This window comes from Eublepharis macularius, chromosome 5, assembly GCF_028583425.1.
Source record: "Eublepharis macularius isolate TG4126 chromosome 5, MPM_Emac_v1.0, whole genome shotgun sequence".
Classification (NCBI taxonomy): domain Eukaryota; kingdom Metazoa; phylum Chordata; class Lepidosauria; order Squamata; family Eublepharidae; genus Eublepharis; species Eublepharis macularius.
The window spans coordinates 43205481-43223096 of record NC_072794.1 but is presented as its reverse complement, the minus strand read 5'-3'; the positions used below and the strand labels follow the sequence as shown (position 1 = coordinate 43223096).

General features: G+C 41.3%; 1 protein-coding gene across 5 annotated transcripts in view; it reads right to left on the bottom strand.

Annotated features, from left to right (window-relative positions):
- NR5A2 (nuclear receptor subfamily 5 group A member 2) overlaps positions 1-17616 on the bottom strand; it is a 153922-nt gene that overhangs the window by 121617 nt on the left and 14689 nt on the right. For all 5 annotated transcript variants that reach the window (XM_054980036.1, XM_054980040.1, XM_054980038.1 and 2 more), the window contains exons 2-4: positions 14465-14583; positions 12619-12760; positions 7778-8427 (exon numbers count right to left, since the gene is read on the bottom strand). In XM_054980036.1, the coding sequence (XP_054836011.1) occupies positions 7778-8427; positions 12619-12760; positions 14465-14583 (911 nt within the window). The remainder of the gene's footprint in view (positions 1-7777; positions 8428-12618; positions 12761-14464; positions 14584-17616) is intronic.

The following is a 17616-nucleotide window of genomic DNA, read 5'->3' as shown; positions in this document are numbered from 1 at the left end:
CTGTAAGATTCTTCTCTTTAACACTAAGAATGAGACTGAGAAAATACGAGGCTACTAGAAAATACTATTCACTGGACCAATCAATGCTAACTTTTAATCGAATCTGAAAGACAAATGCCCTGCATTATGGTTTTTACACCCACTCCCCTGTAATCATTTTCTCCTAAAAAGAGCATTCCGCCTCTCAAAAGAAACATAACCCTTTTGTGACAGAATTCCCCCCTCCCTGCCCCCACCATTACATTCTTTTCCATCCACAAACAATTTCCGTTGGGACAAATGCCATGTGATATTATTGACAGTGACAACAAATTGTATAGCTTGGTGAACATCTGTTTCCGACTCCCCCCCTGATGTTGCAGGTTGGCTACTTAGGACGGAGTGCGTCTTCACAAGCTGTCCAGTCACAAAGGAACTGGAAATTGCTGGTACGGAATGGACAGGCTTTATTATTGGAACACAGGAAACTTTATCACCCTGCTGGGAAGTTCTGTATCTTTTTGAAAAGGTTGGAAGTTGGGGTTATGTTAGCACATAGGGCCCGCTGGAATGTTGTTTCAAACAGAGAACTAAAACAGATTCTTGTTCTGTGTCCTTGAATACAGACAAGCTTGGATACAAAGTGATGAAGCATCAATCATTTCAGATATTGTGAATGATCAGGACAAAAGTGAAATTAAAAATTATGTTTCTTAATTGTTCGTGTGGCTGTGCTCAGTGGGGAGATCAAGGCACTCTGCATATGCTTAGAGGACATGTTTTCATAATTTCTTCTTTTAAAGATCCTGGCCCCAGACAGGAGAGGATGATGCAAATTGGAAGGGGACATTGGTTAAACAACAAAGGACAAGACTAACAGTAAATAGAAACGATTTTGCTATTTTACTCTGCTGGCTTTCCACAAATGCTCTGGGCTAAGTATTGCGATGAATATAATGAAGCCCCATTGCAGTTCGGTACACAAACCTGATAGCAGCCAGCCCCAGACTGAAGATAGATGTTTCCATCACACTCAGTGACACCCCAGTAGGGTGATATTTCCTCTGTTTAGCAAACAGGCCTATTAAGGAATTTCCTTGGCAAGTGGACAATGTGGAAACATCCTTCATCCCCATAGAACTCATGAGCTAGCTAAAACCATTTCCTATGCTATGGCAACAATATCTGCGTAAGGTTAAACAAGACATTTCATACCATCCCTTACTCAGGCCACTGTATCTATTTCGGGATGTCTTCTTTTGTTCAACCTTTGCTAATAATAGAGATCTAGCTGAGATGGTATTTATAGTCTTAAAAGACTTGTTGCCTACTTTGCAGAACACTTTATTCATGTATATTTCCTGTGTTCATTGTTACCTTAAGTCTCTTTTTTTTATGGGGGGAACTATTAAATGTACTTGATCCAAGGTTTTTATTTAGCAACGTATTTTCAAATAAACTTTTCCTTCCCCAAATGAGAGAGTGCTGCGAGGGACTGGCTCTCTCTTACACAGCCTGGCCATTAGCTTATTTGTACAGAAGTAATCTTGACTGTGTATCACCAGGCTTGTGCCCAATTAATAACAGGTGCTAAGAACCACATGGGTCCATCTTGACAAAACATCTTTTCTTATTACATTTACTTGCACAAACCCTTCTGATACTACACTTTTTTGTGTGCCGTTAAGTCATAGCCAATTTATGGTGACCCCCGTAGGGGTTTCAAGGCAAGAGACAATCAGAGGTGTTTTGCCATTGCCTGCCTTTGCGTAGCAACCCTGGTGGTTTCTCATCCAAATACTGACAAAGACCGACTTGGCTTAGCAGCCTAGACCTGATGAGATTAGGCTACCTGGATCAGTCCAGTTGGGACACTATGCCACTTCTTTAATAATTTTGTTTCATTTGATTTCTTGCATTTTAAAACTTTTAATGGCACGATCCTAGGTAGAGTGGAAAGGCTCATGGTAACAGTAGCACTAAACTACTGTATTCCTTAAGGGTAACCTCATGTGGCTGATTTTGGGATCGGCTGATCATCCCACCTGTTTCAAACAGATTTTGAGTAGTGTACGGTTGTGTCTCTTTACAGTTTAGCGGGTCTATAAGGATGAATGACTTTGCATGCACTTACATACACACTTATAATGTGTTACCATTTGGTACATAATAATCTGTATTTACCAATTGTACATGCACGGCATTTATAAGTGGAAGAGGAAGAGAGCCAGTTTAAGTCAGACGTGCATTCTAACCTGGTCAGACCAAAGCTTTGGGCTGTGAATGAGCTAGTGCTACATTGATGCACATGATGCTCCAAATGCAGTCCGTAATACTTTGAGGCTTTTGCTTCTGGTTATATGAGCAGGAGACAGGCCCAAGCATAATATGGGAAAGGCAGGGAGGATTGCCCCATATTTCTATGCTGCATTCAGTCCCATGCCCCCTCCCATTTCTGTGCAAGTGTTCCACCGACTTTTGTCATAGGTTCTCCATACTCTAGCCTAACCCAAAAGCCCTTCTCCAACAGCCCCCACCTGCTTAAAGCCCTTATGTTATCATTAGTTGTCCTTTGCAGTCCCTTACGCTTATGCTGGATGGCCAGCAAGCCTGGGGAAAAAAATCTTGCCTCTTTAATAGAAACTTAATGTGTGGCCACGGGTTGTTAGCACTTTTCATGACACCGAGGTAAATAGCATCACCGGGTAAATAATATCCTATTAAGCCTCTGTTTAAGGATATTTTTTTTCTCCAGGCAGTTGACAACCCTGCTTATGCCAGGAGCTCTCTTCCAAAACTCTTTCCCCATCCTCTCTATCTGGCTTACAAGCTTCCTTCAAAACCTTTGGCTCAACCCCTGAATCATCATCCCAAACCACAAATTCCATACAAATGTGTTTGCTTGTCATTCACCTCTGTTTACCCTTCTCTCTCTATATACCTTCTCTCTCTTTTTGCGCTCTTTGCTATGAAGTTTCAGATTATATTCTCCCCAGTGTTTCAACTGCCAATCAAGAGACAGTGTTGTATAGTGGTTACAGTGTCAGATTAGGATCTAAGAGACCCAGGTTGAAATCCCAGCCCCACCAGGGAGGCTTGCGGGGTTACCTCAGGCCAATCCATTCTCTCAAACGAACCTACCTCACAGGGTTGTTGTGAGGATAACATGGAGAAGATGAGAATGTTGTAAGCTACTTTGGGTCCCTATTGGAGAATAAGGCAGTGTATAATTAAAATAAACAAACAGAATGAGATGGGAAAGGTGATCTAGGTCTTGTGCTGTGAGTTTTCCCTAAAGAAAGAAAGAAAGAAACCTGATACACACCTGTTTGGCAGGCATTTGAGTTATTCAGTAATGAACTGCACAGACCTGGAGACTGGATCATGTCTGATCAACATAGTCAAACATGGCAAGTTCTATGGGTGATCACATTTGCCATGAAATTTGCAGCATCTCTAGTTCAGATTTGTACCAGGCACATCCATGAAAGAACCTGAGTGACTTATTTGTCTAGAAAGACCTCTTGAGTATAGCCCTGTAACCCCATTCTTCATTTGGCATAGTTCTATCATGTCTCCATGAGGCTGGCTATGTCCCTGGATGTGGAGGGTAATCTGGTCTCTAGCACTCTCCAATTACAGCCATGTATGATCCCAGGTACGATCTTTCTTTAGCTGCCAGCCTGACCCTTGGCTTGGTTTGATATTCCTCCTGTTCACCAGAGTCTCTTGCCCTGTCTCCAAAGTTCCAGCTGCTTCTAAACTGGCCACATGCACTGGCTGAGGGAACTTTCCAGCCAAGTGGAAAGTGACTCATTAACTTCCCTTCTATCTGGAACAATACCAGGTTCCAAAAGAACCCTGGTCCCAAGAGGAACAGTGCACAGTCTTGAAGTCCAGCAGCAGAAGGGAGGGGATTCCAACTCTGAAGGCTATCAGGAACCACACAGAGAACTAAATTTTACCCATTTTGGGCAGGAAGCCCTGCTGGAGGAGCAAGAGAGAGAACTTCTGTTGCCTCAGAAATGCTGAACCTGAGCTCCCCCTCACTTTTCCTTCTGAAGATCCAGAATGGGGAATAAAAAGAAGGAACAAACTCCTGAAAATCTCTCCAGATAATTAATGGGGTGGCCAGGAGGGTATACCACAGCCCAGAATGAAACAAGTCTTCTCTGGACATCATTCTCTCACAGAGGAGGCAGCCTGGTGCATAGATTTCACTGGCTGAGGAGACTTTAATTAGTGGAAGGTGCTATATCTCAGTTGAGAGCCTTTCCCTAAAGCAGTCTCTGTTGGGTGCACTCATAACTATGGGTTAGTTCCCTGTCAAGACACTATCTCTTACCAGCATAGTTGGGACAAAAAGGAAGAGGGTTATTGCAGCAGGGTTAGGGTTTTGTCTTTTAATAAAAGAAAACAAACATGCATCTGACAAAGAGAGCTGTGGCTCTCGAAAGGTTATGTTACAATAAATTTGGTTAGTCTTAAAGGTGCTACTGGACTCTACCATTTTGCTACTACAGACTACCAAGACTAACTCCTCCAGAAAACAAAAAATAACATTCAGGATAAAACAGACTTAGTTCTCTCCCTTCAGTTATGCAGGAGTAGAAGGTTGTTGGTCCTGGTATAGTTTGTATCCGAACAGTCCATAAATTTCCCAAAGGTTGTTGTGTACATGTCCTCTGAAATCAGCCTTACAATGGCCCTAGAATTATATGAATAATTTGTATAGTATCCTGTACGAACAGAGTTGGGGTGTGTTACTAATGGGAACCAGTGGGAGAGGCTAAGATTAAGGAGAGTTGGGCTTGTAGATTTTGTTAAGGGCACTGTACTCCACCCTCACCCCCCATAACAGAGCAATAGGATGAAGGAGTGGGAATTTATTGCAGAGACATGATCTGAATCAGAGATTTTTCCAGATCACATATATGATATAAATGCTCTCAGGCAGCACATCAACCGGACATTCAAGTGTGAAGTGAGCAGTACGAGTCCAGCATTTTTCTTTGCTGCTTTGAGAGTAAAACTGAGAGCCCATGGATACAACCAAAACTATCCTGGGGTGGAGTGGCCATTTGTGGCACCTTGCCAGGAGAGTTTTGCCACAGGTTATGTTCAGATGGCCCTCTGTTATTACACAAAGACTATTAATAAAGAATCCTATGCTTTTATAAACCATTGTAACACTCTCTTTGCGTTCCTAAAAAGTACAGAACACTTCTCGGCGCACATTTTTGAGATGTTAATGTATAATTCTACTTATTATATGTTAGGAGTGTCATTTTATTAGGATTCTCAAATAAAGATATTGTAGCTGGTTAGTCAATTGTCTTATAACAAACTCATCAAATAATCAAGTACATTTAGCTAAATTTGCCTTGTATCAAAACCTCCCTACAGGTGCCTGATTTTCTCTAACATTACAATAACACATCAGAACCAAAGCAGCCAAAAAAAGAAATAAGGGTACCTTTTACTTGTTACTCCACCAACTAAAATTTGGTCTGACTGATTAAAATGAGTTCACTGTCAATTAACTATCTGCAGCTTTTGCTACTTAATGTTCCATTTAAACCGATGAGAGGTCGCAGCTTTATTGTTGATAGAAATAGGAACTTCGTGGAGAATGAACATGTATAGTACAACATTAATATATTTATTCTATTTTCAAGCAATTATATCGCACCCTTAGTGTGGATATAGAATGGAGACGGAACCAGAAAAGACAAGGATCTTGTGAGATTTGTTGGAGCCAATTGCCCTCTTGTTAAGATTAACTTGCTTAGAGGGGAAATCGGCACAAGTGCACTGACCCCTTCCCCCATCTAGGCACTGGCTCAGATAGTCAACATATGTAGGAAAGTGTACATGCACGGGCTTCTTTAGACATTCCCAATCATAAGTGCACTTTCAGTGGTTACAATTTGGCATTTCTTCTTTCTATGGGGAGAGCACACCACGCGTGACCCTTTCAATAGATGCAGTCACTATTTGATACGAACAGAGGAACAAGCATATTTTCCAGCTTCAGTACATGTAAACAGAAGCCCAAATTACATACAGATGTGTGGTAAAATGGAACAAATTGGTACTTGCTCCACAAAATTGATGTTGAGCCTTGTATATGTATTACACTGAACAAGAAAGTAGAACATTGCAAAAGTTACCACTTCAAACTGCAGGGAGCTCATATTTTTTAATGCTTCTCTATGTAAGCAAACCCTGTATGTAATAATCTAGCACATCAGAGAAATAATTATCCCCTGAAGTGCTGCTATATTACATGCAGGGAAATTTTTTATGCATTCAGAAATATAGTCTCCCATCTGCAGTTTGAAGTAGTACTGTCCAACCCCAATTTACCACTTTACCCTTCATAATATGTACAACAGCTTTTGGGAATTATGTGAAAATCAGAGGAAACAAGAAAACATGCCTGTCAGCGATAAATAATAATAATTAAGTGCTGTCAAGTTGCAACCAACTTATGGCAATCCTTCAAAGGGTTTCAAGGCAGGAGGTGAGCAGAGGTCGTCTGCCAAAAAAAAAAGAGTATGTACTAAAAGATGCATGTTATTTATGTGTTGGTTGTATGTGTGTATGCAAAAGTGTGTTGCACAGTTTAAACAAATGAGCAGGATCCTATGCTCCACTCCACAAATAGTAGATCCTTCTGCTGGTGCAACGAGCCTTGCCCTGGCAGTATGGAAGTCTCCTTATTCCAGATGATGATTTACAGGATTCCACTCAATGCCTTTTCCTTCATTTTTTTACCAAAGGTCACAATTTTACTGCCCCCTCCCCAATACTCTACGGACATTATTCCTTTGGGCCCAATATAAACTCTAGACCTTCTAGATCTTACTTTATACATGCATGCTCATGAGCCTTGAAATGAAACTTTCCATTCTATTTCTGAAATGACATAAATAGCTGACCCTATGGTAATGGACTTGCAGCCTAGGATAGCCCCCCCTCCCCCCCAGCCAGGTCTCCTGGGCCTCACTGTGTCTCTTTCCCCACCCACTGCCATACTTGGACCTGTTGATAGTAATGTTTTGTAATAGAAGACTTTTGGGATTAAAAGAGCTCCAAAGGCCATTTGATCTAGGACAGGGTGTATTATACTGAGGATATCGGACAGATACTTGTCCTCTCTTTCAAAGAAAGTTTCCAAGGAAGGATATTTTACAGCTCAAGGCGGTCTCTTCCACTGATGATTGACTCTTACAGGGCTTGTTTTTCTCTAATGCATAAGTGAATTTGCCTTCCTGGTATTTAAACCTATTGTCCTATCATGAGAGAAATGGGTGGCGGGGCGGGGGGGGACAAAGCTATATTTTCCTCTCTCCTTTCTAGCATCCTTTAAAGTTGTCATCGCAGCTCACAGCCCATGTTATGCTTCTCTACAGACTAGAAAATACCCAGTTCCTTTGGGCTTCCTAATGATTCCACGCTTGAACTATGATCACAGAATACTTAGCTTGGGCCACCTTTCACTAACTGGTCGACAACTCAAGGCCAATTGCTGATTTTTGTAGGTTCTTTAGAGATCTGCTTTTCCAACATCCCCCAAGAGTTTCCAGGAATTTAACTCTGAGTCTTTGTTCTTAATCAATTAAAAAAACCAACAACTTTAACAAGTTTGATAGATACAGCCTCTTCCCTTGCTGAGGACCTCCTGGAATCCAAGCCAATGATTCAAACCAAAATTAGAAACCTTACTTCAGAACATTATTCCAAAGCTAGACTAATTCACTGTCACGTGACTGAAAATAAAATTAGAACATACCTTAAGTTCTCTGAAGAAAATGCTACTCCTGGCCCACTCGACAATCGAGAAGAGGGTTTGGTCAGCCATTTTGCACATAAGCCCAAAGGTATTGAGCTTTTCGTGTTTGCTTCTGTTCGCTTGCTCTTGCTGCAAGTACGCCATGATCTTAGCCTGGACCTGTGGCTCGTCTGGCTCACACTTCAAGAGTTCCAATATCAGGTGAGGAATACTTGCTGGCGAGCTTGTCTGATGATAACCATCCATGTATGAGTAGCCCATTATTGACTCTGGGGAGCTAGTGTAAGGATCAGGGTACTCAGATTTAATAGCACGGCTCGGAAAGTGACCGTAAGCCTGGTACCCTTGTAGGCTACCATGAGGTGGCATAGTCATGCTAATTGGAGAGGTTACAAAGGGACTTCTGTCATAGTCTGTGGGAGGCAAGGCTGTATGGTTCAGAGGTAGGCCTTTGGAGACAGAATGGATATTCTGGATCGCAGAAGATATTGTTAGGTCGGTGGGCATTGCTTGAATCACCTGAGTCATGGCTTCCAACTTGAGTCCATTTGCTCGGATGAGAGCTTTTTTTTGCTGCTTCAGCGCCCTGTCCCTCTTGTACATTGGTCCAAATTTGTTTCTGCCCCCACGCATTCGGTCAGCTCTTACAGCTGTGGAAAGTGGAGAGGGGAAAGGTAGATGTTAAACTGCAAGTGTTAAGCCATGTTTACTTGAAAGTAGAAATATGGATATATTTTAAACTGTGATCTCCTTGAGGCAGAGTCCTTGTTTTTTGCTTTTCATGCTCTGTAAAGCACATTGTGAGGTGATAATGATAAATAACATATCACCATATTTACTAGTTTGATCAAAATATATTCATTACTCCAAAAGGAACAGGAAAAAAAAAACAGGAATGATCTAGCCAAGTTCAGCGTCCTCATTAGTTTCAAGTTGATTCTCCCTTTAAATTAATGGGACTAAAAAATGTTTCACTTCACTGGGTTTATGCCTATCCTTTTGAAGAACTGAATATTAAAATGTTCATGATCTTTATCCCATTATGGAACTCAGCCAACTGGATGGATGCCATTGGGAGGCACTCCTAAGTTTTCAAACCTTTCGTCACATATATGGCTCGGAAGCTCAGATTGTGAGAAAAAATAACAGCTGTAATGCAAGCAGCTCCCTTTTGTTTATTTCGGTCACAATGATGGCCCCCCCCCAAGCTTCTGGAGATATTTTCCCAGGTTTAGTTGCACGTGTTGAAATGGCTTGTATTTTCCTGCCACCTATACCAGCAATGAACTGATCTGGCAACTTGTTGAGGCATTTCAGCTTGCAACAGCACTAGGGTTTGAAAGAAGACAAGCAAACCCACCCCAACAGCTGTCTTGTTGTCTCTATCACACGGCACTGTTGTCTCTGCAGCATAGTTTGCATGGAGCAGTCAGTGGGTCGCATGAAGCCTGCCTTACCCAATGGCAATTAGATAGCAAGAAGAGTCTTTGACAGCTTGGTGACACGCTGAGATGGCTGGGGGTTACATCCCTAAGCTTTTTATCTTTAGGATTAGCGTGCCATTAAAAATGTATTAGGGTTCCTAGGTACACAGAGAACCATATATTACCATAAAGATGTTAACAATTAATGATTTTGGCCTAAACTGTAATTTATGAACTAGAATTTAAGACCATGTATCACAATCAAGGAAACACACACATAAATGTCACGGGCATTTACGATTATGAGAGCATGCGTTTCTTCCCGTTCTGCTGATAACAAAAGGGAAGTCGGGTTATGTGACAACAGCATAAGGGGAGTAAGATAGGAGTGTCTTTTTTTTAAAAAAAAAAGGATTGTTTCAAACATGCCAATTATGCCCTATTGCGGCAACTAAAAATGAGTTTAAAGGTTTATTAACTTAAAATACTGATATACCGTCAGTTCATTTCCAACTATTCAATGTTCTCTGTCCTCAAACCCCATTGCTCAATTTCTGATCATTGTATTTCTGGGAAACTGGACAACTCGGTCCTGCCATTCAATAAGATTCTTTGTATGTGCATGTATTTGCACTTTACAGGAATATCAGAGTTAAGTTTATAAAGACGAGCATCCAAAGATTCACATGCAATGCCTTTTAAAGCTTTGAATCTCAACCCTTGAAAAAAACTATCCTGGAGGGTCCTCTGGACCAGCACATGATACCGAATATGCAGTTTTGTACACACATGGTGCTTTGTGCATGCAGTTCTTTGGATTCTAAATACTGTTGTCAACACCTTTCTAAAATCTTCAGCATTCCAAAGAATTAAACATAAGAATGAATTTGGCTTGCTTTTTTTTAAAAAAAACGTGACTTTCTATAGATGGAGAATAAAACCTAAATTTGTCAATATTATGCATAGGAATGGGTATATTTGCATGAAAACAGACTGCCGGTCCCATAATCAAATGCAGCAGCTGTACTGAGAATGGCAACAGGTCTTTCCTCTTCAAGCGAATGCTGGAGCAATTGTAGGGTAGAATCAGCAGATGGAAGAGGACACTTTTCTTGTTGGCCAATTTCCCCTGCAAATTTCCTCCCTGTAGCTGCTTTAAATTGTGCACCCCGCCCCCGGCAGAGGGATTCTGTAACATAAGCAAGCCTCACTAAAGGACATTTGCAGGAAGAACAGGTGAGCATGGCACCCTTTCCTCCTGCCCATCAATTTTCTCCAGCAAGTTTCCTGCATTCACGTTGCTTTAAAAAACACAGGTTTGCTTTGATAACTTCTTCTTCCATCCTGATGTAGAATGTTATAGCGGGTAGCGTATAGTCTCCGAATAGGTGCTTCTGTCTATGGACTTCAGTAGAACATTCAGTAAATATAGGGTCTAAATATGCTGGAATAACTGATTTGAGAACTGCAATCTATATATGCTGTGCTGTAGATCCATTTATAGGAAAATTAAACTTTCAGCTAATGGAACAATTTTTAGTTGATTGTTTTCCATTAGCTGAGTAATTGGTTAGTTCATCAACTACATGTAACTAGTTTGTACATTACCCTAACACCAATATGGGTGCCTTTTGGAAACTTGAAATGTGTAGTGTGAGATGGCTTACAATCTGAAACATACACACATGCATGCAAGCGCACATGTATGCACACACACACTACTACTACCAGCATTCAACATTAGAAAGAGAAATATTTCAATGATTTTTAATTCCCTTTTACAGGAACAATGCAGAACAAAAATAGTCTCAACAATTAACAAGAGTTCCCTTTAATTGCTTAAAAGTGGGCCTCAATAATCAAGCATCTAAAGGTTTAGTTTATAATTTTACTGATTAAAGCCTGCAGACTTTTAGGAGACAAATCTTTCTGTTATTAAAATGCAGTGATTGTGCCTAATCCACTTCTAAAATCTGTAAAACCTGAAGTCATTTAAAAAGCTAGAAGCACTGATGCACGTTCTGCATTTGAAATTAACCTTGAAATCTGCCTTAAAATAAATCCAAAACCCCGAAAGATAAAGCAAAACAAGACTTATGGAGTAAGAGATTTATTTTCATTTGAATCCTATCATCAATATTTGCATACTCAAAAACCAACAAAAAATTCCATAAAGCTTTACAGAACATAAATGAATGATCATGAGAGAGCCAGATGTTTCTGGACTATATCAAACACACAAAATATGGCTTAAAAATGGAGCAATGTTAAAAATCTAGTGTTAAAAACGTTACTGATTTTCTCTCCAGGGGCAATGTTTTCAATTTTTTAAACGGTAAGTGCCATTGTCACAAGTTTTAAATAATGTCCCTAAATTTTTGTGTTGGGTCAACTTTTGTTTGCAAGTGAAATGGACAAAATATTTTCATACAGTAGACATTCCTATGAATAATAGAATTCCAGTGAAATGTGACTCAAACCTCTCCTGAATTGGTAACTTAGCCGAATGACCATGGGACAAACCTACATGCCTCTCCTCCATCTTTACCCTCAGGCTTGACATCAATGAGAAGAAAGAAGACTCTCTGTTTTAGCTAGAGTTTTGAACCCCCCACAGTCCAAGGGATTATTATAATATAGTGTACTATACTTGAGAGTATAGCTTAGAGAAATCTAAAATTAGTGTAATATAGTGGACTCTTAGACTATAATAAATAGTATAGTAAAATTTAAAATATACTACATTCTAAAGTTTAGTAAAATCTAAAACCCACTCCTGATTTTTACAAATCTTCTTTCATGTTTTTGAGACATGTATGGCTTCTGTGGAGGATGGGGACCTGCAGACCTTCTCTATTAAATGCCAGCCATACTTTCAGTGATTATTTAGTTAATTATAAGCTCAGTTACACAATTGTGCTGTGCAGGGGATTCCATTGATAACTACGAGTGGCCAAATGTCCATGGGAAAACTATCCAATATGCTAGAGCTCTAATGCTGTGTTGTTTTACATTTAAAGCTTTGAAATGTGCCTCAGTGGTTGCTGGAGGTACAGTGATCAACACATTCCTAGATAATTTATTGCCAGCTATCCATTGATTTAATTCTGCTCCTTTAAAGAAACAATTGTGTTCGTTGAAGTATTGTTAACTTGTGTGCTCTGTGTTGTTCTGCTGATTAATACACTTAAACTGCACTCCAACATTCTGAACAAAAGTTGTACACATAGAACCATGATTACCACTCATTAGGGCCCACCACGTGGGCCATATATACCCTTAATATAGAGACGTATCAATATAGCTATATGTGTGTAACCTTGATATAAAGACCATACTGACAACAATTTAATAACAGGCTATTGACAGATGACACATTTTCTAATTATGCAAGACAAGAGCAACTGCATGCCTTACCTTCCAACTTCATCCCAACACTTAGACATTTTTGAAATCGACAATACGGGCAACGCTTCCTCTGGGTTTTATCTATCTGGCAGCTTTGATTTTCTATGCATGTGTACCTTTTGTTGTTCTGGACTGTTCGTTTAAAGAATCCCTATAGAAGAGATACATCATGTTTACTCATTTTACACTGATGGCTGGTTCCGGTATTTTATTTCAGATGTTGAAGACCTGTGCCAACCTCACTTCTCTGCATTCCTTGTGCCAATCGAGCACTTACAAAATGGCAAGCTTGATTTCAGATTTCTTCATGCAATCCCTTAGAGGAAACCACTAGGCCACGGACAAAAGTTTGCTGGTGCTAGTCTGCATTGGTATTGATTTACGTCAATGCTCAGCCAGATGTCCTTATTACATCTTGAGCAAGCGGAATGTAACCATCTACAAATATAACTTTTTTTGGAGGGTCTATTCTATAATATTTTTAAATTGAAGGATTTTTAAATGACATTTTCAATGATTTGACAAAGAACTGGAAAAGATTCTTTACAAGATATAAGAAAATTGTTATGTACACCCACCGTTCCGGGGAAACTTAAGCCTGTAGTCCTCAAACACAAAGGAAATATTTGTTCTCTGTTTTCATGGTCTGCCCTTACTCTGCTAGTTTTCTACTTTTCTTTCTCTTGTCTTGCTTTCCCTAAGTTTACATCTTGTCCCCCTTGCCCATCTAAAAATAGATTGTAAGTTCCTTGGGGCAGGGACCTCATTTTTGTTTATATTTCTTCATAAAGCATGTAAACTGATGGCAATGTGCAAACTATTACTATAATAACAATGCTAAAAATCAAGAGCCATATCGAAGCAGATATATTCCCAAGTGTCTTTATGTTACACATGGAAATTTTAGACATTTAAGTTGCTACCCTTTGGAAGTAAGACATTGAACTGCACAGTTGATTCTTCACACATACATAGAGACAGGCTATTATATAATTAATCCCCTTCACATAGTCCTAAACCCTAACATTGGTGACTCAGTGAAACACTTTAAACTTTATTGCTTTGATAGAGAGAACTATACAGTCAGCTTTGCAAACTATTTATTTCAAAACTGGTATAATATTCAGAAAAAGGCATTTACACATCATTTTACAGTTTCCCGATTATTTATTCCAAACTAAAAGAGATGTCTTGCTTCAATAGCTGGTTATAAGGAATCAGCCAATAATCTGCCCCCCCCAGCATTTATGTTAAAATAAAATACATGTGCAAATATAATCTTTATAGTGATATATGATATATCTATATTTTAAAAATCATTTAATTGATTTCCACTTGATTGCCCTCCAAATAAATAGTGACATAAAATACTTTGGATGGGGCGGGGGGGGGGGGATTGGAAACCCAAGGTATGACAGCTGAAATTTACATTTTCATCCTGAAAGATGAAAATCTTGAAACAGTTGCCTTCAATACTGTAGCCCTGAAATTTATCAGGAACAAGATACAGGAACAATAATACTCAATGTATATAAATCAACTAAAATCAATATTGAGGACAGCTGGGAACGAAATCCCCTTTACAACTACATCACTTCACGACAACCAAATATTTAAAGGCAGTAAATATAGCCACCCTATCTACAGAACACCCTGGTGAGTTTGGTTGGCGGAAAAAAGAGAGACATTAGTTCCTCTTCGCAAAAATGTGTGCCTTCCAAGAAGGAACCTTCATGCATTCTGACAACATTCCCACTTCTTAAAAAGAGTACATATTTGCAGAGCATTTTTTCTTTTTGTAGTTTAGATTTGCATTTTAGATCCCCCTCCCCCAATAAAATAAATGATACAAAACCTTGCAGCTTTCACAGGTAAGAAGTCCATAGTGATACCCAGAGACTTTATCTCCACACACTGGACACAATTCCTCAAGATCTTCATCATATGAGTAATTCACCATTTTAAACTGAGACACTGCAGAAGTAGAACAAATGACATGCATTAAAAAATTATCCAAACTGTTCAAACATCTCCATGATTTCAACTTAGATTTATTACTTTTGAACAGGGGGAAACAATTCTTACTTACTGGTGATCTTTAAATACTCAGACTTTAAAAAAGTATTTTTAAAAAACCAACAGCCACAACAATGGACTTTTTTGGTAAAAATAACAAGTAACTCAAAACATAACTTTTCCATGTTTATCTTATGAAATGTAGGTAAGCCAGCACTCTCAGAAATAATACATTCAGCTTGCTTTTTGTTTAATTCAATAATTTCATTTACCAAATAATTAGATGCAAAACCCAAGCCTACGCCTGTCCAAGAAAGCTCTACTGAACTTCAATGGAACAATCATGAATAAAATTGCATAGGGCTGTAAGCCTAAATTATTGATCACAAGCAAATGTTCTTTGAGAACATAGTTTGTCCTTTGCAGTTTGAAAAAGCAAAGACTCTTTGCTCACGTGGGAAAGTAACTTTTGTCTCCGTTTCCAAACTTCTGCGTTATAACTGTTTCTATATTTACCTAACCTTTCTTTCAAACCTATAAAATCAACTGCCGAGGTTGAAAGTAGATGTTTTCAGTTTTTTTTAAAAGAGGCTTTAAACCTCCCCCCCCCCCCCTCCAGTCTATTATTCTGCCAAAATGCTTTTTCTTGACGCCATAAGAGTAAGTTCAAAACACTGCTCGAGTTCGCGGAGTTGAATTTTTCTTTCAAACGCTGACACCTAAAATAAGGAAGAAAATCGCGACAGCAATACCCACCCACCTACTCACCCACCCCCTTTTCGCTTTCTTTCTCGGAGGCAAAGTCCGGACTTCTAAGGAATCTCTCTTGGCTCCGATCACATGAACTACTAACCCAAACAGAAAAGCCCGGCGCAACAGGGCGAAGGTCTCACCAAACGAACCCGTTTCCTGGAGGGAAAGGGATTCGCTGTCCCACCAGCTCAGGGGGGGAAAAGATGCCTACGACATAAACAGGAAGATCTGTTGCTCTGAGATTCCCCCTAACGCTCCCAAGGCAACCTAAGGCGAAAAGCAGCTGGTCTCTGGAAGGCAACGCTTGTCTATGGGGCTAGAAAGCCAGCTTCGAAGGACAAGGCGGAGAAAACGCGGCCCGGGACTAATGGAGAGGGCGGTGGGCGGTAGGTTCTCAAGGTGGGTGGGGAGGTGGGGCAGCGATGGATCTTCTCTAAGAAGAGGCCAGTCAGCAGATCGTCCTTTTTTAAGAAAGAAAGAAAGAAAGAAAGAAAGAAAGAAAGAAAGAAAGAAAGAAAGAAAGAAAGAAAGAAAGAAAGAAAGAAAGGTAGGTAAGTAGTCGTGCTTCCTACCTCTTCGCAGCCAAGTACCAACCACAGAATTGTCACCAGTAAGGGTTTTTAAAAAAAACAATGCTAGAATTTCCCTAAGGATGGAAGAGGAGGAAGGCAGGGGACGGCAGTGGCTGGCAGGGAACTGAAACAAGAGTTGAACTTGGCTTTTGGGGGGGAGACGTCTTCCCAGGAAACTCAAGGCACGTCTTGAGGTCTCCCCCAACCCCGGTAGGCGCGAGAAGTTGGTGGGCTGCGAAGAATCCGGGCAGGGTTGTGGACAGTCCCAAAGTGCTTTCCCCGGCAAGAGGGTCTGGCCGGGGCAACGCTTCGGGCAGCGACTCCCGCCGGCCGCGTCTCCTGCTCGGCCCAGAAGTGGGGAGTGAAATTAACTAGAGGCGAAAGAGCCGCCCAGAGCCGCCCGGCTGGGGAGGCCTTCAGGGCGCACGGCTGCCCTGCCCGCAAGGCCCCACGTCGCCGGGGTCCGCCCTGCACGCGTCCCACACGCTGTGACAGTCAGGCCGGGCGGAGAGCGGAAGGCCCCGCGGTTCCCGGCGCCCCGAAGTTCCCCGACAGCCTGCAAGATGCCAACGGAAGACGCTGGAATATAATCCTGTTTTTCTTTGGAGAAATGAATGGGGAATGAATGAGGAAAGGCACAGAAATGTGGGGAACTAACTCTGCCCCCCCCCCCCCGCCGTTTACCTGCTTCAGTTTGCTGCTTGCAAGAGAGTTTTGGCAGGTTCCAAAACTACTTCGCATGCTACAAGCCCAACTAGGAAAGAGACTAGGAAAAGGGCAGAAGACAAATGCTTTCCCACTTTTGCAGCTCCCGGACTTCAGATCACGGAGACCCAACTTTAGGTAGCGTTGTCTTTTAAGCTAGTGCTGAGTTAGGGGCGGATCTGGGCCCTTCACTGTCCCCGTCGGAAGAGAAAACGGAGCCTCCCAGCTGAATCCCTCGAGGAATGAGAAACCAAACAAGGGAACTCATAAGTCCAAGAGGGTTTTCCCGGCTCTGCCTTGACCTGTCTTGATCAGGGATGAGGCGCTCGCCTTTCTGACAGCTGCATCTTGGAGCTAGAGACAGCCAAGCAGGCAGCGCGATCCACGGAGGTCTCTCCTCAGCTCCACCGCCTCTCCAACTTGCCAGACTCTCGGTTGGGAAAATGACATCTCCCTCCCGCAATGGATCCACTCCCGGCCTCGCTTCAGCCGCAGTAAATGGCGATCTAGGCTGACAGGACGACAGGGCATTGTAAGCGGAGTGGCCTTCTAACAGGTCCATTGAAGCCAATGGTACTGGGAAGGCGTCACTCTACTTAGGACTGCACTGTTGAAACGTGTTTCCAGATCCAGGGAACGCGCTTGCAGGGCCTGGAACGGCCCAAGTTTAGAAGCCAGTCCCGCCGATTCAATTATTTGATAAAGGAATTACCAGCCAAACGACGTGTTTAGGGGCACTTGACGTGCTTACCTCTGTAAACCGATTAACTTCCATGCACTGATTTTAAGAATCTGACTTCCAAGGTAAATACTTGTAATTGGGAGGATCTGCGGTCCTAAAGCGCACTACCTCGGACGCCATTGCAAAGAGCTGGCTGATGAGTGAGTGGAACTTAACTGCGCTTCTGACCTCCTTATTCTGGGCGCTAAAGTGGATCCCCGCAATTTTGGGATTTCTGTT